At 49.4% G+C, this 23,538-nt stretch overlaps 1 protein-coding gene across 3 annotated transcripts in view; it reads right to left on the bottom strand.

The window, feature by feature from the left end:
- LOC125440182 (mothers against decapentaplegic homolog 4-like) overlaps window positions 1-20,658 on the bottom strand; it is a 32,739-nt gene extending 12,081 nt beyond the window's left edge. The window contains exons 1-7 of one of the 3 annotated variants that reach the window (XM_048509856.1): window positions 20,403-20,658; window positions 15,810-16,064; window positions 4,149-4,323; window positions 3,611-3,631; window positions 3,458-3,490; window positions 678-887; window positions 426-566 (exon numbers count right to left, since the gene is read on the bottom strand). In XM_048509856.1, the coding sequence (XP_048365813.1) occupies window positions 426-566; window positions 678-887; window positions 3,458-3,490; window positions 3,611-3,631; window positions 4,149-4,323; window positions 15,810-16,046 (817 nt within the window). In that variant the 5' untranslated portion in view covers window positions 16,047-16,064; window positions 20,403-20,658. Of the gene's footprint in view, window positions 1-425; window positions 567-677; window positions 888-3,457; window positions 3,491-3,610; window positions 3,632-4,148; window positions 4,324-15,809; window positions 16,065-18,056; window positions 18,079-20,402 lie in introns of those variants that run through there. The other 2 variants (XM_048509864.1, XM_048509872.1) reach the window with 2 other exon arrangements.
- Between the last annotated feature and the right edge of the window lie 2,880 nt (window positions 20,659-23,538).

The following is a 23,538-nucleotide window of genomic DNA, read 5'->3' as shown; positions in this document are numbered from 1 at the left end:
CGCTCTCCTCATCAGGGAGGTGCTCCAGTCCCTCAATCCTCCCCGTTGCCCTTCTCTGCACTTTTTCTATCTCTTCAATATCCTTTTTGAGATGTGGCGACCAGAACTGGACACAGGACTCCAAGTGCGGTCGCACCACTGCTTTATATAAGGGCATGACAATCCATGCAGTTTTGTTATCAATTCCCTTCCTAATCACTGGCTTCCACTGCACCCTGCCTGGCGGGGGTGGAGCGCAGCTTTGGCTGGGGGAGGTGCAGCACCTGGACCTGCTCTAGCCACCTTTTTAGGTAGATGCACCCCTTCTGGGAGTGGCGAGATTGGCAGTCCGGCCTGAGGCAGACCCCATCCACCCGGCCTTAGCACAATGACTCTCGGGGACAGAGGTGGCAGCGGCATGACTACCCTCCAACGAGGATACTCACTCGAGTAGGGCAGTTTTGGGGCACAGCCGTTCTGTTGCGGTCCCGGGGGAGCCGGGGGAGGAGCCGGGGTTTGCGACGAGGTGGAGATCCGTAGAAGACTCTCGGCATGCAAAAGCGGCAGCAACGGACCGCCAGAAGGCCCTGGCAGGAAAAAAAGGTAATTTGTATAATCTCAGGGAACCGCTGACTTCGGAGGGTTTGCGGTGAAGGGTCCCTCCGCCTCCCCTTCGAAGCCCCCCCTCAAAGTCTTACCTGGGGGCGACAAGGGCAGAGTCGGATAGATACCCACAGTCGGATGGGGCGATTCAGAGAGCTGGAGGGAGGATAAGGGCTGGAAAGGTTCTCCTGGAGCGTGGCTGGATTTGCTCCCAGGACCCGGGTGGTCAGCTGGCAGAGGGCCCTGGAGTTCCATGTGGACGCAGTCAGGGATGAACTCTTCTTTCACTAGCCGGACGGGAGGGGCTGCAGGTAGGAAGACCGTACAGGTTGGGCACAGGAGAGGCAGTATGAGCGGTATGCCGACCCACAAACATGAGAACTGTTCAGTCGCTCACATTCACGGGGCCACTGACTCACACTCCAAATTCAGCCATCTGCTGAGGTTGCCTACCAATTCAGCACGTGATATTTATTTGCATCTTGGACTGGATCGGAAGTCTATCCAGCCCAGTTTTCAATGTCCGAGAGCAGGCAGCCTAATATTTCTGGGTCCAGTCAATCCGCTTTTACACCTAAAAGGCTAATTCACTTGTCCTAAGACAGCGATGCTTTTCAAACCTTTATAATGTACTATACATACAGAAACGCTTCTCTTATCATCCAGCATAATAAATTGTTCAAACTTACAAGTGTTTACAATACAATACAATGCAAAGAAATCTTAGCAACTTACAACTTAACAACTTACAGTTTTGTCAATCGTCAACCATATTTTGGCTTGGGCAGTCTTTTTTTTTTATTTAAACAATGAAACTTAACAATATGCACATTTGTCAGTCATCATCAAATCATTCATCATATTTTGGCTCAGAAGAAGAAGAAGAGTTTGGATTTATATCCCCCCTTTCTCTCCTGCAGGAGACTCAAAGGGGCTTACAATCTCCTTGCCCTTCCCCCCTCACAACAAACACCCTGTGAGGTAGGTGGAGCTGAGAGAGCTCCGAGAAGCTGTGACTAGCCCAAGGTCACCCAGCTGGCGTGTGTGGGAGTGCACAGGCTAATCTGAATTCCCCAGAGAAGCCTCCACAGCTCAGGCGGCAGAGCTGGGAATCAAACCCAGTTCCTCCAGATTAGATACACGAGCTCTTAACCTCCTACGCCACTGCTGCTCCTCTGCTTCTGTATATACATATTATACACTGCTTCTGTATATACATACAGAAATGCTTCTCTTATCATCCAGCATAATAAACTGTACAAACTTACAAGTGTTTACAATACAATGCAATGCAAATAAATCTTAACAACTTACAACTTAACAACTTACAGGTTTGTCAATCGTCAACCATATTTTGGCTCGGGCAGTCTTTTTTTGATTATTTAAACAATGAAACTTAACAATATGCACATTTGTCAGTCATCATCAAATCATTCATCACATTTTGGCTTAGGTATATTTTGGCTCAGGCTAACCAAACTCCGATAGGTTTGGTCTCAGAAATCCTCCAGTTGGGCCTTTTGGGTGTAAAAGTGGATTGACTGTACCCATATAGAGCATCCACCCAGTGGTGGGATCCAAAAATTTTAGTAACAGGTTCCCTCGCCAGCCCCCCCTCAGCAAAAGGGGCAGAGGCGTACCTAGGCAAACCTGAGCCCTGGGCAAAACCTGAGTTGGATGCCCCCCCCATGGGCAGCCACCCCACCACGACCCCCCCAAAATTTTTTTGCACCAGGTCATTTCTAAATCATCATCACATTATAGAAAATGTCCCAACTCACAAATCTGAACACAGCAATGGTGAAACACACAGGTTCTTTGATAGAGACAGGTGAGATAAAAGGCACGAAAGGCTGAGAATCAATGAATTGCGGTACCTGAAAGGGATTAACCCAGTTCAGGGAGTTACATTATTAGTCCCAATTGCTATATGGAACCTTCACGTTCAAAGGCAGGATGCCTCTCGGGGAGGCGAGGGCGTGGAGGCGGCAAAGCGGACCCAATTAGTAACCCCCTCTCGGCACACACAAATAATTAGTAACCCACTCTCGGGAACTGGTGAGAACCTGCTGGATCCCACCTCTGCATCCACCCCATAATAGTATTTTGAATATGGTGGAACCTGATACTTCTGGCAAGCCCCTGAGCGAGAAAATGAAACCGGCAGCTCTGGCCAAGCTGTTTGTTCTCTGAAGCTGAATTGGCAGGTTCCTTTTTGTGATCTTAGTGTCGAGTCGTTGACAGGGATTTTGAGGGCGGAGCTTAAGAAGCGCATGGTTTGGGGGAGGGGCTTCAATAGGGTACGATGCCGAAAAGTCCACTTTCCATGTGGGTCGTTTTCCCCAGGGGAACGGATCCCTGTTGTCTGGAGATCAGCTGCAATAGTGGGAAATCTCCATCCACCATCTGGAAATTGGCCACTCTCAGCCATCACCTCTGGTTAATCGCGCAAGCTAGTGATGGGCAAGGATTCTCTCTTCAATTTCCAGGGCCTTTTCTCATCCCCACGTAGGGGTGGATGGGTCATTAAGGTAAGGTGACCAGATTGTCACCTTTGTAAACCGGGACAGGCGGGTGGGCGGCCCCAGAAGGCAGGGCGGGAAACCAGGAGCGCCCCAGAAGGCAGTGCGGCAGCCTTCCAAAAATCGGGACAGTTCAAAAAACCCGCGGGATGCGGGACAAATTGTTTTCAGGCGGGACTGTCCCGCCAAAAGCGGGACGTCTGGTCATCGTACGTTAAGGTCACCCCGGCCCCCAATCGAGTGGTGGGCCTTGTAACCTTGGTGATGAAATAGCTGGCTCCCCCCTCCCCTGGGCCGAGAGGGGTGTCAAGACAGCAGGGTTTGTGACCTCCCCCCTCTGTCCCTGAACATACCTGCTGAGTCTCCGCCCGCTTCGTACAGGAGCTCTGTAGAGGATACGGAAGGTTACGGTGAAATCCTCAAAATCTTCCCAAAGCTCCCCCTCCATCGGACCCCCCACCACCACCACTGGGGCTTCACCCCTCAGCCCAGACATCAGCTCTCACCTGTATTTTGGATGTTCAGTCCTAGAAAGAGGGAAGAGAAAATGGATCTATCAGTTATCTTTGCAGCTTTGGTGCACGCCGCCTGTTTGCTAAGAAAATTAATATGCCACTTCTTGAGGAGGCTCAGAAGGTGAAAAACAAACCCCCATTTGTTTTTCATATGGAATAAAGTGTTCACAGAGATAGAATTAGAAGAAATCTGGAAAAATTGTGAAAAGAAATGCAACTGTAACACCAGAAGCAAGAACAGTACATAGTCCTGAAACATCAGGAGATGTAATAGTAAAACTGCCAGATGAAAAGGCCAATACAGGAGAGGAAATAATAGCGCAACCACCAGAGAAAGTCCCCATGGAAACAACTGATGAACTGACTGAAAGACAAAAAGAACGAAATCCTCCACTGTTCTCTCCTCACAACAACCCTGCAAGGTAGATTAAGCTGAGTAAAAGGCTGAGAAAGAGAGGGGCCAAAGGTCATCCTTTAGGGATGTAGGGTTTGAATGTATATGTCTCAATCCCTCCCCTAACCTGCTCACCAATACTAGGTGATACCACCCGCTCATAGTGGTATGGGTTCACACAGACGCTGTCATACTTCAGATCAAAGGCGAACTGACAGAACTTGACGTGCTTGAGCTCGTTTTTGTGCAAATCCGGCCAGCGCCAAAGACGGGCGTAGATCACATGGGGGAAGCCCTTGCGCCCCGCCACCTGCAGAATGAGAGGAGGGAGAAAGACGGTGAAGCCTGCCGGGATCGGGAGGAACAGTCACCGGTCGTGACTCTGCGCCTCAGTCAGATATGGTGTGTGAGGTGCTTCGGTCACTGCTAAAATGCTTTGCAGTGCTGTGCAACAGCCATGTGAAATAACAATACGTTATAAAAATAAATTGCCAACGTACTTACAGGAGAAACATTCCACCCTCCCACTTTAATTCTTTTTGTGGCTCAGTCAGATAAAGCTGCAAGTGATGATATAGCTTCGGTCACTTTTGCTAAAATGCTTTACCAGTTCTATGCTGGCCAGCCACGCTTACAATAGCCAGTGAAATAACAATGCATAATAAAATGAAATTGCCAACATACTAACAGGAGAAGAATTCCACCCCTCCCCCTTTAGTTCTTTCTATGGCTCAGTCAGATAGTGTATGTGAGGTGCTTCGGTCACTGCTAAAATGCTTTGCAGTTCTGTGCAATAGCCATGTACAATAGCCAGTGAAATAACAATGCATAATAAAATGAAATTGCCAGCATGCTAACAGGAGAAGCATTCCACCCCTCCCCCTTTAGTTCTTTCTATGGCTCAGTCAGATAGCGTAAGTGATGTGCTTCGGTCACTACTAACATGCTGCAACTCTGTGCAACAGCCATGTACAACACTAATACAATAACAATGCATAATAAAAATAACTTGCCAACATACTAACAGGAGAAGAATTCCACCCCTCCCCCTTTAGTTCTTTCTATGGCTCAGTCAGATAGCGTAGGTGACGTGCTTCGGTCACTACTAAAATGCTTTGCAGTTCTGTGCAACAGCCATGTACAATAGCCAGTGAAATAACAATGCATAATAAAATGAAATTGCCAGCATGCTAACAGGAGAAGCATTCCACCCCTCCCCCTTTAGTTCTTTCTATGGCTCAGTCAGATAGCGTAAGTGATGTGCTTCGGTCACTACTAACATGCTGCAACTCTGTGCAACAGCCATGTTCAACACTAGTACAATAACAATGCATAATAAAAATAACTTGCCAACATACTAACAGGAGAAGAATTCCACCCCTCCCCCTTTAGTTTCACTTCGGTGGTCTCAGTCAAGATGATAAGCGTAGGTGGACGCTGAAAGCTTTGGCTACACTACTAAAATGCTTTGCAGTTCTGTGCAACAGCCATGTACAATAGCCAGTGAAATAACAATGCATAATAAAATGAAATTGCCAACATATTAACAGGAGAAGAATTCCACCTCTCCCCCTTTAGTTCTTTCTGTGGCTCAGTCAGATAGCGTAAGTGATGTGCTTCGGTCACTAATAACATGCTGCAACTCTGTGCAACAGCCATGTACATGCCGTGTTTCCCCGAAAATAAGACAGTTTCTTATATTAATCTTTGCTCCCAAAGATGCGCTAGGTCTTATTTTCAGGGGATGTCTTATTTTTCTGTGTTCTGTTCGTCGGGCGTGCTTCCAAACAAAAACTTTGCTACGTCTTACTTTTGGGGGATGCCTTATATTTCACACTTTAGCAAAACCTCTACTACGTCTTATTTTCTGGGGATGTCTTATATTCGGGGAAACAGGGTAGTACAATAACAATGCATAATAAAAATAAAATTGCCAACATACTAAAAGAATTCCACCCCTCCCCCTTTAGTTCTTTCTATGGCTCAGTCAGATAGCATGCTTTAGTCACACTACTAACATGTTGCAACTCTGTGCAACAGCCATGTACAACCGCTAGTACAATAACAATACATATTAGAAATAAATTGCCAACATACTAACAGGAGAAGAATTCCACCCCTCCCCCTTTTGCTCTTTCACTGCTTGAGATATTCAAAGCACACCACTGATTCAAGGACACTTCAATGTAACACAAAAATCCAATATTTCAGTCCCCTCAAATGGCAAGGATGTAAAGTCCGTGCACGCGTGAAGTATTTCTACATTGCCGTTCATTTATGAAGTATTTCTAGGATTCCACTGCTGCTCGTTTCCGTGACCCAATCTGCTTTAAACATGAGCAAACTGAAAATATGAACATCTTGCCAAGTGCAGAGAATGAATAAAAGAGAAACCTTGACGGGAAAATGAATCAAAGAGAAACCTGGATGGAAACGGAGGCAGAGCGAGAAAGAAAGAGGGCTGGATCAAGTGGGGGGCATCTTCCCAGATTGTGGAGGGCATAGGTTGGGTCTGGGGTCCCTTCCCCGTGTCACACGTCACACTATCTCACCTGAGTTGCGAAATCTCCTCAATTCCCGCATGGGTCTCAGGGGCGTGGTATTCCCATGTGCTCCGTTTTGCCAATCTGAAACATTTCCAGGGGGTCGCTGTTTGGGAAACACAGGGGTGTGTGTCAACCCCACACACAGTGCCCTCTCTGGGTTGTTTCCAGCAGAAACAAAAGATGACCTGGGGGGGGGGGAGGCTGAAGCCCCTACTAGACTTTCATTGCCGCCAACCCCCCCACCCCCCAAGCTCAAGGGATGGAGCAGAGAACAGCATCTATATATCCCCTCCTCCCTTCCCCCAATATCTCCAAGCTTTGCAAGGGCCAGACTGCCCCCCTTTCCCTCACAATCTGAATTTGGCAGCCGCTCAGCCCACCTCCCACACATCTATGGGGCAGCATGTCATCCCCCCCAACCCTATAGTCCGGGGTGGCATGAGCGCCCCTATCTGTTCCCCCTCCCTTACACCAGACAAAAGAATCGCCCCTCCCGCTCAGTGCCAAGAGGATGCAAAGGTCCCCTCCTCGCCAGGACCAGGAGGGGGGGCGTAAAGGTTGCGCTCATTCCCCCACCCCTTAAAGGTTTGGGCTGCGGCTGATTCCAGACATAACAACACCCCCCCTCCCCCTGCGGCTCCACGAACCAGACAGTGACTCATCCTCCGGGCCTGCAGGAGAGAGGGAGGGGACGAAAACTAGGGGAGGTTAGCGCAGGGGGCGACCGGGTTAATGGCTTCACAGCGTAGCCCGGCTTGCCCTCGAAACTTAGCAAGGGGAAGAGGGAAGGGGATAAAAGGACCCCCCCCCCCAACACCCCCACTGCAGTTTCAAGGTCTTTCAGTAATATGGTTTCTTCTTTTGGTTTATTTTGGCTTCTTCAAAGACTCAAAGTGAGGTCGGAAGAATTGGGGGGGGGGGGTTGTCAGCTGTTTCTTGGGCTTTATGCAATGGGGATTTTGGGGGAGAAAGTTAGGGTTGCCAACCTCCAGGGGCGGCCCGGAGATCTCCCAGAATGACAACAGGTGACAGACATCAGTTCCTCTGGAGGAAATGGCTGCTTTGGGAGGTGGGGGGATGGGCTCTAGGGCATTTTGCCCAGCTGAAGTCCCATCTTTACCCAAACTGTGCCCCCCCCCCCCCGGCTCTCCCTGCCCCACTCTCCAGGAATTTCCCAAGCTGGAGTTGCCAACACTAAGTGGTTGCAAGCAAGCTTTATTGTTGGGGGAGAGGCTTTGCAGTAAAGGAGGTAAGTAGGCGGCAGAGGGAATCATTTATATCGGGATAGGCAGCGTCGCATAGTGGGTTGAGCGCCAGACTAGGATCTGAGACACCCGGGTTCGAATCCCCACTCGGCCACGGAAGCTCCCTGGGCGACCTTGGGCCCTTCGCATGTTCTCAGCCTGGCCTACTTCACAAGACTGTTGCGAGGCTAAAATGGAGGAGTGGAGAACGAACTAGAGCAGTGGTGGTGAACCTTTGGCCCTCCAGATGTTATGGACTACAATTCCCACCAGCCCCTGCCAGCATGGCAGGGGCTGATGGGAAATTGTAGTCCATAACATCTGGAGGGCCAAAGGTTCGCCACCACGGAACTAGAGGGTTTTGGGCCTCCCAAAGGCGAAATGAAGGCACTAAATAAATAATACGTTCCAGCCTTCAGTTTTGCTGGCGGGTTTGTTGAAATCCTCACAACTGGTAAAGGGAGAGAGAGACTGCAATTCACTGGATTAGGGGCTTTTAAAAAACATATGCGTCTATTTATATCCCCACTTTCTCTCCACGGAGACGTGAAAGCAGCTGAGTGCTTTGTTCTCCCGTTATACCAACAACCCTGTGAGGTAGGCAAGGCAGAGAGCGTGTGACGGGCCCAAGGACACTCAGACAGCTTCCAGTTCAGGCCTCCCAGTATCCTAGTTTAACATTCTGTCCAGTACACCACGCTGGCTCTCAGACACAGGAACAGCAGCGAGCCCAGGTCTACCACTCCCCCGCCCCCACAAGCGATACTATGCATGTGAGTTTGAGACACGGAAGGTTCTGGGTCACACAGAACGCTTTTTCAGGGGACTATCCGTATGAAAGAGTTGGTATCTTTAGAGGGAGGAAGCTCTTTATTCCATGCGGTGATGCAGACTGTCTACCTGTAGGAGTGGTAGATCGGTTCATTCACATGTGCCAGAGGTAGCACTCAGAGCCCTCTTTGTGGGCAAGCGTGCCGTTGCCCCAGTCTGGGCACTCAGCAGTGGCACAGTGCCAAGGGGGTGAGGGGTGCACGGCGCTGGGCGCCCCTGTGCGCGCCCCTGTAGGAGCATGACGAGGACATTCTGGGGGCATGGTGGGGCGTTCCGGGGCTGGGCGGGGGGGGGGGGGGGGGAGGTGTGGCAGGGGCGCAGATACACGTGTGTGCCCTGGGCGTAGCTTCCCCTCGCTCTGCCCCTGGCGCGTGATCTCTAAAAGGTTCGCCATCACTGAACTAAGATCTGGGAAACCCAGATTTGAATTCCTGCTCTGCTACGAAAGCTTGCTGGGTGATCTTGGACCTACCTCACAGGACTGTTGTGAAGATAAAACAGAGAAGCATTGCGTAAGCCGTCTTAGATCCCACTTGTAGAGAAAGGTAAGGTATAAATAAATATCCTGAGATCTTTGGGGGCAGACATTGCTCAATGTCTTTTGACTTGCAGGGATATTTCTTTATGAAAGAGAATTCATAATAAATGCATCGTTTATTTAGACCGGGCCGGACCTGATTCAAACGTGATGTTGGTGGGTCAGAAGTCCTTCCTGGGACAATTTTTGCATTTAAACAGCGCTGATCCCTGGGGAAAGCAGCTACATGAGCAATGTTAGCATGCCAAAGGTCCATAGCCAGGGTGGGTACAAAGGGCAGTGGTGGCAAACCTATGGCACAGGTGCCAGAGGTGGCACTCAGAGCCCCCTCTTTGGGCACACGCAAACAGAGTGCTCCCCCACACACATCCAGGCTGGCCTGGGCCGCTGGGCTCGATTATTAGCATTAAACCTAAGACCTAGTTTTGGGGAAGCAGTGCAGGTAACCCTGTTAAGCACTGTTAAACCCCACTGATTTCCATGCGAAGAACTGAAGTACGATCCTTCTCCTGGGAGTAAGCTTGGTTGCTGGCAATGGGGCTTGCTTCTGAGTAAACCCTCCTAGGGTCGTGATTCACCCGTTGGGAGAGTTGCACGGTTGCTTTAAAGCAAAGCCACCGACTACCACCAAGCTTACTCCTGAGTAACGCTTGCCTCGGAGCCAACCGCTTTTTTCTAAACTAAAACCTCAGTATTCAGGTTAAATTGCTGTGTTGGCACTTTGCGATAAATAAGTGGGTTTTGGATTGTGGTTTGGGCACTCGGTCTCAAAAAGGTTCGCCATCACTGGCATAGGGTGGGCATTGCATAGGGTGGGTACTGCATGGGTATGCTAATTCTTTAAAATGTTTGGGCCCCTGTACAGAAAGCCCATGTACAGAGAGCCAGCGTAGTGTAGTGGGTAAGAGCAGGTGGACTCTAATCTGGATAACCGGGTTTGACTCCCTGCTCCTCCACCTGAGCGGTGGACTCTTATCTGGTGAACCAGATTTGCTTCCGCACTCCTAAATTCCTGCTGGGTGACCTTGGGCCAGTCCCGATTCTCTCAGAAGTCTCTCTCAGTCCCACCTGCCTCACAAGGGGTCTGTTGTGGGAAGAGGAAGGAAGTTGCAAGCCACCTTGAGTCTCCTTACAAAAGAGAAAAGCAGGGTATAAAGTCAAACTATAACAACAACAACAACAACAACAACAACAACAACAACAACAACAACTACTACTACTACTACTACTACTACTACTACTACTACTACTACTACTACTACTACTACTACTACTACCACTACCACTACTACTACTACATTACCCATAGCTACCCCAGTTTGAGTAAGACTATCCTCTAGAAATAAGACATAGTAGAGGTTTTGCTGAAGTGCGAAATATAAGGCATCCCCCGAAAGTAAGACGTAGCAAAGTTTTTGTTTGGAAGCATGCCTGACGAACAGAACACAGAAAAATAAGACATCCCCTGAAAATAAGCCATAGCGCATCTTTGGGAGCAAAAATTAATATAAAACACTGTCTTATTTTCGGGGAAACACAGTACTACCACCACCACTGTGTTTCCCCGAAAATGAGACAGTGTCTTATATTAATTTTTGCTCCCCAAGATGGGCTATGTCCTTATTTTCAGGGGATGTCTTATTTTTCCGCTCCACAGCTGCATGCTCTGGTGTTCTGTTCGACGGGCATGCTTCTAAACAAAAACTTTGCTACGTCTTACTTTTGGGGGATGCTTTATAATAAGCACTTCAGCAAAACCTCTACTACGTCTTATTTTCAGAGGATATCTTATTTTCGGGGAAACAGGGTACTACTTCACAGAGGCTCCTTCCGCACATGCAGAATAATGCACTTTCAAACTGCTTTCAGTGCTCTTTGAAGCTGTGCGGAATAGCAAAATCCACCTGCAAACAGTTGTGAAAGTGGTTTGAAAACACATTATTTTGCGTGTGCGGAAGGGGCCAGAGCTAAGTTCATCTGCCCTAATGATGTCATCTTTAAACTAAGGTTAAAAGTTGGCTGATCCAGTGAAGAGCACGAATGTGTGAACCAGACTTCATGTGGCCGGATTATTCATCCTGAGGTAGCAGAAAAACTGAAACCTTATCATAATTGATAACAGCCCTTGTGATCGTTCGGATAATCAATACCTCTAAATAATTGATACCTCAGTCACAAGGCATGGACAAAACCTCGACCAGCTCCAAGTGTCCCAGACATCAATTAGCATTTCTGAGGAAAAAGCTCCTACTGTGGCCATCTGTGTGACTGGGTTCAAGTCCTCGCTCAGTCACAAAGCTTGCTGGGTGACCACAGGCCAGACATTTTTTTTTCCAGCTTAACCTACTTTTCAAGGGTAACAACAACAACATGGGAGAAAACCCAGCCTTGGGATCCTCGGGCAAGGAAAAATTAAAATAAACTGAGCAAGTCGGCTTAAAACGGTGAAGAGCTGCCTCAATGGAACTCAGTGTAAAAAACGCTGAACGTCGTTCGGGTAAAATTCTCCTCAGTCGTCGTTCTCAAAACCAACAGGAAACATTCACAACACATTCCCATATTGTCCTTAATGTGTCTTGCTCCTTATTTGCCACCTACAATGAGTAAAGTTCCTCAGTGTGGCCAAAAAGGTCATTTTTCCTCAGAGATGGGTCTTGGCGACGCAAAAGACTGGCTGTCAGTCTCAGTGGGAGTAAATTGTTTTGACCGGAATAAAGTCTTTGAAGCAGGGGTACTCTCAGCCAGAGGTGGGATCCAGCAGGTTCTCACAGGTTCCCGAGAGTAGGTTACTAATTATTTGCGTGTGCCGAGAGGGGGTTACTAATGGGTGATTTTGCCACATGATTTTTGCCTCAGTTACGCCCCTCCTCTCAGCAGTAGCGCACAGAACTTGAAGCATTCTAGCAGGAGGTGCACTGGCGTGCGTGGCAGCCTGCGCCTGCGTGCATTCGTTTCCCGCCCAAGGACCGGCGCAGTGGCTGCGTCCTTGCCACAGCCTCGCCCAGGAATGCCACGCCCCTGTCGTGCCCCGCCCAGCCCCATTGGCGCTACACCACAGTTTGAATCCCACCACCATGGGAACCTGTTACTAAAATTTTTGGATCCCACCACTGCTCTCAGCCCCTCAAAGAGCCACACTGCCTTATATCCCTAGAAAGCGGACTGCACCTCAGGGAGGTTTGAAGCTTTCCCATTCTGTATTTCAAGGCAGGAACCACCTGCCAATCACAAGCCTTGCCCATGTTCGTGAAACACTGGGTAGGTGTCATTTTGGGAACCGGTGCTCAGAAGAGCCGCAAATGGCATGTCAAAGAACCACACGTGGCTCCCAAGCCACTGAGTGCCATTGCTTTAGAGAACATTAATCCTTTTAGATCAATGTGTTGTCGAAGGCTTTCACGGCCGGATTCAACTGGTTCTGGTGGGCTTTCCGGGCTGTGTGGCTGTGGTCTGGTGGATTTTGTTCCTAATGTTTCGCCTGCATCTGTGGCTGGCATCTTCAGAGGTGTATCACAGAGGGAAGTCTGTTACACACTTCAATAAGAAAGAAGAGACACTAAAAATTAGCAAAGCCTGGCTCCCAGTACTTAAAAAATGGACTGATAACCCCACCTGCAATACAATGCACTCAACCACACCTTTGCATAGCAAGTTCCACCCAAACACTTACGGATTGGTTCCCCACCTAGGACATGGACAATATACCACACATTTAATGTGAACCACACTAAGCTTTCCCTTCTCACTTAAGACCCTTCTACACATGCAGAATAAAGCACTTTCAATCCACTTTCACCATTATTTGCAAATGGATTTTGTTATTCTGCATAGTAAAATCTAGTTACAAAGTGCTGTGAAAGTGGATTGAAAGCGCATTATTCTGCATGTGCGGAAGGGGCCTTAGACACAGTGTGAAACAGACTTTTCTCTGTGATACACCTCTGAAGATGCCAGTCACAGATGCAAGCGAAACGTTAGAAACAAAATCCACCAGACCACGGCCACACAGCCCGGAAAATCCACCAGAACCTTTTAGATCAGTTTGGGGTTGGATCTAAAATTTTAACTTCCGGGCCTTTTTGGTCAGAGAAGAAAAAAAGCTGAGGTAACCGGTCCCAACTCGGTGCAAACGCATGGAACGGCCTTCTGTAAAGTTCTTCTAGGCCAGATTGGTCTACAGAGCACATGCGCCAATCATTCTGTGACTCAAGAAGCTGTCTTAGACCAGTGGTGACAAACCTATGGCACGGGTGCCAGGGGTGGCACTCAGAGCCCTTTCTGTGGGCACGTGCAAACAGAGTCCCCCTCATACACACACATCTAGGCTGGCCTGGGCTGCTGGGCTCAATTATTAGCATTAAACTTAAGACCTAGTTTTGGGGAAGCAGTGTAGCTAACCCTGTTAAGTGCTGTTAAACTCCACTGATTTTCATGTGAAGAACTAAAGCGCAATCCTTTACCTGGGAGTAAGCTCGGTTGTTGGCAATGGGGCTTGCTTCTGAGTAAACCCTCCTAGGGTCGTGATTCACCAGTTGGAAGAGTTGCATGGTTGCTTCAAAGCAAAGCCACCGACTACCACCAAGCTTACTCCTGCGTAACACATGCCTCGGGGCCAAATTCGCTGTTTTTTCTAAACTAAAACCTCAGTATCCAGGTTAAATTGCATTATGTTGGCACTTTAAGTATAAATACGTGGGTTTTGGAGGTTTGCCAATTGGAGCACTTCCGGTCTCGGGGAAAAGGTTCGCCGTCACTGTCTTAGCCAGAGTCAGGCTTTGAGCCCACCATACTCAGCCCTGCCTGCTCTGATTGGCAGCTGCTTTCCACAGGGCTCAAAGAAAGAGCCTTCCTAATACCTGAGATGCCGGCAAAGTAAGTGCTGTACCACTGCACTATGGGCCCTTCCCTAATACAGTGTGAGCAGGCTCAGACTTGTGGGGTTGAGCCCGGCGATGTCTGCTCTGACCGGCAGCACCCCTCCGGGTTCCCAGGCAGAGAAAGGTCTCCCTATTCTTCCTTCAGAAACTGGGACTTTCTGCTCCACCGCTGAGCCAAACTCTCCCAGCGTCAAACAATGGTTCTCCTCTCTTCTAGGGTATCTTCATAGCAACCCTGCACGGTAGGCTAGACTGAGAATGACTGGCTCCAGGTCATCCTAAAAGTTTCCAGGTAAATAGGGACTTGTAGCCAGGTCTTCGAAGCAGGGGTACTCAGCCCCTCAAAGAGCCACACTGCCTTATATCCCTCAGGGAGGTTTGAAGCTTTCCCATTCTGTATTTCAAGGTAGGAACCTTGAAACAGCGTGGTGTAGGGGTTAAGAGCCATAGATTCTAATCTGGAGAGCCGGGCTTGGTTTCCTACTCCTCCACATGAGCAACAGACTCTAATCTGGTGAACTGGATTTGTTTACCCACCCCTCCTCATGAAGCCTGCTGGGTGACCTTGGGCCAGTCACAGTTCTCTCAGAACTCTCTCAGCCCCACCGGCCTCACAAGGTGTCTGCTGCGGGGAGAGGAAGGGAAAGAGTCGTAAGCCGCGTTGAGCTCCCTTTTGATTGACAAAAGCAGGGTATAAATCCAACCCTTCTTGTCTTCTTCCTGCCTTCACAACACACTCTTGTTTGGATCTGGGACCTTCTGTCTCCAACGCAGAAATTCAGCCACAGAGCACGAAGCCCAGCCGGGATGGGATCTGAGCCATAACTTCCCAACGTGGTCCCAGCGAGGCGCAGTGGTTAAGAGCAGGTGCACTGTAATCTCGCGAACTGAGTTTGATTCCCCACTCTGCCGCCTGAGCTGTAGAGGCTTCTCTGGTGAATCAGATTAGCTTGTGCACTCCAACACATGCCACTGGGTGACCTTGGGCTAGTCCAGGGGTCAGCAAACTTTACCACCCAAAGAGCCATTTGGACCTGTTTTCCACAGCCCTGAAGATCTACCGAGCCGAAGAGGCGGCTCCACACGGAGTAGCCTCTGGTTCGGCCCCTCCACTCACCTTTCCTTCCAGTGCTGGGAGGCGGAGGTGCTGTGTAGGGAAACCCCCTCTGACTGACGGAGCAGGCACCGTGAGGCAGAGGGGGGATGGCTGCTGCAGGGATGGAAGAGGGGGGATGGCGGCTGCTCTGGAGGGACACGTCCATGCTACCCTCCGACCTCCTGGGGTCGGAGGGCAGCGTGGGTGTGTCCCTACAGCCCATCTGATGACACAATGCTGGGAAGAGGAGAGGTGGAGTGGAGGGGACAGCAAGCTGCCTCACGCATGCGTGAGCTGCACACCTCTTGTTCGGCCCCCCTCGACTCCACCTTTCCCTTCCAAGCTGCTCTGGGAGGGGCTGGAGGGGAGCATGCCCACCGCCTTACCCCTCCAGGCCACGTGGAGCTGCAGTATAAGGCTGAAAGAGCCGCATGTGGCTCCAGAGCCGCAGGTTGCAGACCCCTGGGCTAGTCACAGCTTTTCAGAGCTCTCTCAGCCCCACCAACCTCACAGGGTGTTTGTTGTGAGGGGGGAAGGGCAAGGAGATTGTCAGCCCCTTTGAGTCTCCTGCAGGAGAGAAAGGGGGGAATATAAATCCAAACTCTTCTTCTAGAGGGAAGAGAAACCTATCTGGGCCCCCAGTGTGCCAGGCACGCCTGCTCACCTGGAGACGGCCATCGAGGGTGCGCTGGATGGTGACGCACTTGCTGGGATGGACGCCGTTGGTGGTGATGGCTGTGATGAGCGAGTCCAGCTCGTCCTTCTTCTCCTTCAGCTTCTTCACCAAGCTCTCGATGGCACGCTTGGCGAAGGATTCGTTCTCTCCGCCTTGCCGGTGGCACAGCAGGCTGTGCACGATGCTCAGGCAGGCGTCGCTGCTGCTGGGCTGGTTCAAGGACATGGCAACAGCAGCTGGTCTCTGGAGGGCGGGAGAACAAGCACAGCTGAAATATGTCTCTAGATCCACGAGGGCTAGAAACTTGACTTCCTTTTTAAAAACATGAAAGCGGGAAGTACAATGGAGCGGATTGAAATGTATACAACTGAAAACGATGAGAAAATTGACTGCCCTTGAACTGGGACGGTATTTATAAGTAATTCAAGCCACCAATTCAGGATTTTCATTAATTGTTATGAACTTGTATTACAGTCACAACGGGTGACATTGATGCAATAATATTTACAAGATTATGGACGTTGTTGGGTTAACAAATACATGATTATGGACTTGACAGAAGGTTGTCTTGTAATAAATTGTTGCAAGAATTGGATTTAAAGTGGAGATATATTAGGCTGACCAGACATCCCGCTTTTGGCGGGACAGTCCCGCCTTGAAACAACTTGTCCTGCGTCCTGTGGGTTTTTTCAAGTGTCCCGGGTTTTGGAAGGCTGCCGCACTGCCTTCTGGGGCGCAAGGCAGTGTGGCAGCCTCCTGCGCAGCCGCAGGAGCACACTGCCTTCTGGGGTGCTCCCGTTTCCCGCTCCCCCCGTGACAGAGAGGCTGGAAACGGAGCCTGAAGGCAGTGAAGGCCAATCTGCATGGCACTTAGACAATACTCAACCCACCCTGCTCCCTCGGCACCCCGGTTAAAAGCGACCATCTCACCTTAAGATATATATGTGTTATGGAGATATAATAGTTTGATAAGTCTAATAGCCAACAATTTGGCATACAAGTAACTAACAGGTAACATAAATTGCTTGAGCCAGCGCCTATGTGCCATGCGTGTTTGTGAATGCAAGATATACCTTCAGATCAATGCAAACGAGAAACTTGATTTTCTTTTTAAAAAATGAAAGCAGGCGTATTTCAGATACAGGTGAAGGAAATCAATCTTATGAAAAAATGAAAGCAGGTATATTTCAGAGGCAGGTGGAGGAAACCAATCTTATGCAAGATATACCTCCTGATCAATGTGGACTAGAAACTTGATTTTCAAAAAAATTAAAGGAGGAACATGTGAGGGGAATAGAAACAAGTTTACATAATATATGTCTCTAGAGCCATGTGGACTAAAACTTGATTTTCTTTTAACAACATGAAAGCGGGTACATTTCAGATACAGGTGAAGGAAACCAATTTTATGCAAGATATACCTTCAGATCAATGCAGACTAGAAACTTGATTTTTTAAAAAATTGAAACTAGGCATACAAGTGTGTGTATGTTGGGGAATAGAAACAAACATACAAAAAATCCATGTGGACTAGAAACTTAACTTTCTTTTTCAAAAGTGAAAGCAGATATGTTTCAGATGCTTGTGCAAGATATATTACTTACATATTATATATTATTCCCTACATAAGGTAAGGAAACCAAGCTTACATAAGATATTTCTCCAGATCCATTAGGACTAGAAGCCTGATTTTCTTAAAAAATGAAAGCAGGCATGCTTCAGACGCAAGTGAAGGAAACCAAGCTTATGTAAGATATACCTCCAGATCCATGAGGTCTGGGAACTTGATTTTAAAAAATGAAAGCAGGTATGCTACAGGTGTGCATGCGGGGAATACAAACCAGCTTATACAAGATACATCTCCAGATTCATGAGGATGAGAAACTCGATTTGTTAAAATAAATTAGAGCAGGTATGCATCAGATGCTAAATGCTGAGCTAGATCTGACATTCGCTGCAGATGTGTATAATACCCAACACTTTAAGGTGGGAACCTCTGTCTTAACTTTTTTGGATTTCTCTTAGTTAGGATGCAAAAGTGGCCGACATATGTTCACTGGTGGTTGCCTGTGGAAGCTGCTATGATTTCAGCTCTGTAGAACCTCCAGGTTTAGAGGCAGTATATCTCTGACTTGGCAGCTTCAGGTACAGGGGGAAGGCCTTGCTTGCTTAAAGTAGCATCAGGCTACTACAGCTAGGAACAGGTTACTGGGCTAGAAAAGCTTCAAGTCTTACCCATGAAGGTTCTTGTTATGTTTTAATGGCTCAGAGGAGTCCGGAGGAGTGGTGTAAAAAAATGCTGATTGACTCACGCAGGGCCCCTTCTGGTGGGACTTTGAAATGCACCAAATTACCACGGGGAGCCGGCTTCTGTTCCCAAGAGAGAAAACCCCTGCACCCAAATTCCATTTCGAGCAGTCATGCACTGGACACAAATGCTGCAGATTTGCCCGTTTACTTAAAAAATCAAAACTTCGGAAAATGATGGGATGTTGTAAGAGTTTCCTTACACTCCGACAATAAAGCAACGGAATTCAAGGAGATTGTGAAGAATAGCAGAAGCCAAGATCTGGGCACGGAATAGAGTGAAATTTGGGGAAATGGGGTAGGGGGATAATCAGGAAAGGACTGTCACACCTTCGCGCTCACTCTCCATGGCACTAGGAGGAAGAAGGGGACCAGGCTTTTGTGGCTCACTTTGTAAGCAGAAATGAGGGCTAGTGATTACACTCTGAAGGAGAAGTGAAGGCTAGTGATTGCACTCTGGAAAGAGAAGTGAAGGCTAGTGATTGCACTCTGGAAGGAAAAGTGAAGGCTAGTGAGTAATGGAAGCAGACGTGAAGGCTAGTGATTACACTCTGAAGGAAAAGTGAAGCCTAGTGATTACACTCTGAAGGAGAAGTGAAGGCTAGTGATCATACTTTGGAAGAAGTGAAGCCTAGTGATTACACTCTGGAAGAAGTGAAGGCTAGTGATTGCACTCTGGAAGGAAAAGTGAAGGCTAGTCAGTAATGGAAGGAGAAGTGAAGGCTAGTGATTATACTCTGGAAGGAAAAGTGAAGGCTAGTGAGTAATGGAAGCAGACGTGAAGGCTAGTGATTACACTCTGAAGGAAAAGTGAAGCCTAGTGATTACACTCTGAAGGAGAAGTGAAGGCTAGTGATCATACTTTGGAAGAAGTGAAGGCTAGTGATTACACTCTGGAAGAAGTGAAGGCTAGTGATTGCACTCTGGAAGGAAAAGTGAAGGCTAGTGAGTAATGGAAGGAGAAGTGAAGGCTAGTGATTATACTCTGGAAGGAGAAGTGAAGGCTAGCGATTACACAGTGAAAGCTAGTGATTACACTCTGAAGGAAAAGTGAAGGCTAGTGATTATACTCTGGAAGGAGAAGTGAAGGCTAGTGATTACACATTGAAGGCTAGTGATTACACTCTGAAGGAAAAGTGAAGACTAGTGATTACACTCTGGAAGGAGAAGTGAAGGCTAGCGATTATACTTTGGAAGGAGAAGTGAAGGCTAGCGATTATACTCTGAAAGGAGAAATGAAGGCTACACTTTGGAAGCAGAAGTGAAGGCTAGGGTTTAACAACAACAACAACAACAACAACAACAACAACAACAACAACTACTACTACTACTACTACTACTACTACTACTACTACTACATTATTTCAGTCGCCCTTCCCCTTGCGGGCTCAGGGGGGCTTACATCATTTAAAATTACTATCATAATCCATTCAGTTTCGGTTTAAAAAATATTAACATCCACTGTTAAAAACATCTCAGCTCATTAAGATCTAAAATAGTCACTATTCCCCCCAGATAGCAGCTAACATCCCAAATGTGGTAAGGGAGAGCAAGAGAGGCCAGTTAGTAACACAGTTGTTACTATTTCCACCTCCACGATGGGTCTGGAGGAACAGCTCTGCCTTTCAGACCCTGCAGAACTGCAACAAGTCACTGGGAGGAAAAGGAAGGCTAGTGGTTACAAGTTAGGGAAAGCATGCCTACTGATCAGAGCCTGCTACAGGGCAAACTGCAAGTAATGGTCAGGAGGGAGAAGTTGAAGAACCTCCCCTCGAAAACAAGGGGGCAGACAAGGACTCTTAGCTTTTGTTTCATGGACATGATGGGGGGGGGCGGGGGTTGTTTCATGGACGTGGCTGGGGGGGGGGAGAGTGGTTTTCGGGTGGGGGCGGACAGGACTCCTGGGTCCCCCTGAGAAAGTCCAGCACTTAGACCTTGGAGGGAAGAAGGGGGAGGGGTCAAGGAAAGTGGGCGGATGGGGGGTGGAAATAGGAGCCCCCCCAGCCTCATGCTCTCCCTGCGAGCCCAGGAAGTGGGTCACGCCAAGCGGGGAACCACAACTTCGTGCACAGCCCCCAAACCCCGCGTGGACCGGGTGCACGTTTGGATCTAGGGGGTTTGGCGGGGGGGTGCGGTAGGAAGGAAGCGATTGGGGGCGGGGGGTGGGGGGGTGAGATCCCAAGACCCGGGAGCAAAACTCTCCCCGGCCCCGCGACAGCCCTGCAGAGGAGGGCGAGGAAGAGGGGGGCGCCCCGCCATTCCGCCGCGACTCACCTGCTACGCGTGCACAAACGGGGGGCGCATGTCCTCCTTAGGGGCCGGGGGAGGGGGCGCGCATCCCACCCGGGGCTGCCCCCCTGCTGCAGGCGGCGGAAGGCTCAGCCGGGGTCGGGGCTCGTCTGGAGCGGGGCGGGCAGAGAGAGGCGGGCGGGCGGCCGGGCGAGCCTCCCCCCCACCCCCGCTTGTGCAATCCGAGGAGGAGGAGGAGCAGCGGCAGCAGCAGCAGACTAAACACGGCCGAGCCAGACAATCGCTCGCCTGCCAGCTCTGCTCCCAGTCCCAACCGCGTCGCCTGGGGGAGGGCGGGCTCGCCCGGCAGGCCGAAATCCAACAGGTGCCCCCCCCCCCCCCCTCCTGCCGCGCCGAGGTCCGGGGGGCAGACGTCGCGCCCGCCCTGCCGGGGAAGAGGGAGGACGGGGGAACGCATGTCTTCCTAAGGGTGGCAGGGGAAACCTGTTGGATTTCTGCCTGGCAGGTCAATGAACGCCAGGCGAATGAATGGTGTGTTTCCGCTCTCCTACAGTCCTGCTGGGTGACTTTGGGCCGGTCCCGGTTCTCTCAGGACTCTTGTCAGCCCCACCACCTACCTCACAAGGTGTCTGTTGTGGGGAACCTGTTGGATTTCTGCCTAGCAGGTCAATGAGCGCCAGGTGAATGAACGGGGAACGAGATGCGTTTCCGCTCTCCTGCATTCCTGCTGGGTGACTTTGGGCTAGTTCCAGTTCTCTCAGGACTCTGTCAGCCCCACCACCTACCTCACAAGGTGTCTGTTGTGGGGAACCTGTTGGATTGCTGCCTAGCAGGTCAATGAACGCCAGGCGAATGAATGGTGTGTTTCCGCTCTCCTGCATTCCTGCTGGGTGACTTTGGGCCAGTCCCAGTTCTCTCAGGACTCTTGTCAGCCCCACCACCTACCTCACAAGGTGTCTGTTGTGGGGAACCTGTTGGATTTCTGCCTAGCAGGTCAATGAATGCCCGGCGAATGAATGGGGAACGAGATGGGTTTCCGCTCTCCTACAATCCTGCTGGGTGACTTTGGGCCAGTTCCGGTTCTCTCAGGACTCTTGTCAGCCCCACCACCTACCTCACAAGGTGTCTGTTGTGGGGAACCTGTTGGATTTCTGCCTAGCAGGTCAATGAACGCCAGGCGAATGAATGGTGAACGAGATGGGTTTCCGCTCTCCTGCATTCCTGCTGGGTGACTTTGGGCTAGTCCCAGTTCTCTCTCAGGACTCTGTCAGCCCCACCACCTGCCTCACAAGGTGTCTGTTGTGGGGAGAGGAAGGGAAAGGAGCTTGTCAGCCACCTTGAGTCTCTTTACATCCAAACACCACCTCCTCCTCCTCCTCCTCCAGTCTAGGTCGGATTGCAGCAGCTGTGACCAGTGTGCGGTTTGGGGGTAGGTTGACATAGCATGAAAGGGCATTGCAGAAGGTCCCGCCTGAGCCCCAAGTTTCAAAACACAACAGGAGGCTGCCTGGCGTGTCTCTGCATGGTTCACAGCTCTGGCCTTCCCATTTCAGGCCCTCTGCAGGGCAGATAATTCTGGCATAGACTAAAGGGCAACTGATTGCCTCTGACACCAGGGGACAACAGAATTTCCTGCCCCCTAAGGAGGTGGTCCGGTGGGCCTCTGCCTGCTGTTTCTATTAGGTTTCTGTCTTCCAAGGGGAACCAGTGATTTGTGTAGTGACACAGGGAATGGGCTGTTGTGGCGGCCGGTAATTTATAATTCTTATAAAAATAAACACATTTGAACGTAAAAGGGACGCTTGCCTCGGATTTTAATTCAGAAAATAAACATATTCCTAGCTAGCCAGAGATTGGGGAAAGAATCAGGTCCCACGTTTTACACAAAAATTAAAGGGAGTTGGCCGAAGGACCATCCATTTCAGCACCCTGTTTTCAGACTGTCGGCGGAAGGCCTACATGTGGGGGCAGAAAGGCAACGGCTCTGCCCACTGGGGTAGACAGCCTCCTGATCTCCAGATGGTAGAGATCACTTCCACTGGAGAATAACAGACCCTGCTGAGATCTGTCCCCTAATTTCCAGGAATTTCCCAACCCAGATTTGGCAACTCAAAGCCCAACTGGGGCTTCCCCAGTAACCGGCACTCAGGTAGACCGCCTCTGAAACTGGAAGTTCTGTTTAGCAATCAGGGCTAACAGCTGACAGACTTCTCTCCTGGAATATACGCTTCTTTCTTTCTTTCTTTCTTTCTTTCTTTCTTTCTTTCTTTCTTTCTTTCTTTCTTTCTTTCTTTCTTTCTTTCTTTCTTTCTTTCTTTCTTTCTTTCTTTCTTTCTTTCTTTCTTTCTTTCTTTCTTTCTTTCTTTCAGCTGTCAAGTTGCTGCTGATACATTGCACCCCCGTAAGGTTTTCTAACTAACCCTGCTTAGTTTCCAAGATCTGTCACTGAATCACAGTGGCATTTCCCCACCCCGTCATGTTTATTCCAAACACACATACACGTAGTGCACAGAATGGCTGCAAAGCGTGTCCGTCTCACCAGTATATAATCGCAAGCAGCACACGCAGGGTTGATGGAGCACTGGTGGAAATCGGAGATAACAGCAAGCCTGTTGTATCATTTCTAAGTGTTTGCATGCATCCAGGTAATTTTGTACCACCTAGATAGAATCATAGAGTCGGAAGAGACCCCCAAGGGCCAACTCTATGATTCTACGATGTAGTTGTTCTTCTGGATGCAAAGATGCTTGGCTTTTGGGGCGGTGACGGAAAGAGCCGTCAGATCTCAGCTGACTCATGGTGACCCCACGATGTCTGGAAAACAAGAGACGCTCTCAGAGGTGGTTTTGCCATTTGTTTTGCCCTCCTGCACAGAGTAACCCTGGATTTCCCATCCAAAGACTAGCCAGAGCTGACCCTGCTTAGCTTCTGAGGTCTGACAATATTGTTATTTAGGTTAGGCCAGTGTTCAAACTCTGAGTGCTTCAGATGGTCATGGACTACAATTCCCATCAGCCCCTGCTGGCATCTGTAGCCAAACCATGCCGGCAGGGACTGATGGGAATTGTAATCCATGACCATCTGAAGCGCCAGAGTTTGGACACCCCTGGCCTAGTCTGGGCCTCAAAGTCAAGGCAAGAGGTGTTCCCAGAAGAAGAGA

The sequence above is a fragment of the Sphaerodactylus townsendi genome, linkage group LG01, assembly GCF_021028975.2.
Source record: "Sphaerodactylus townsendi isolate TG3544 linkage group LG01, MPM_Stown_v2.3, whole genome shotgun sequence".
NCBI classification, from domain to species: domain Eukaryota; kingdom Metazoa; phylum Chordata; class Lepidosauria; order Squamata; family Sphaerodactylidae; genus Sphaerodactylus; species Sphaerodactylus townsendi.
Note: the sequence above shows the minus strand (reverse complement) of the source record. Positions and strands in the feature narration are given on the sequence as shown.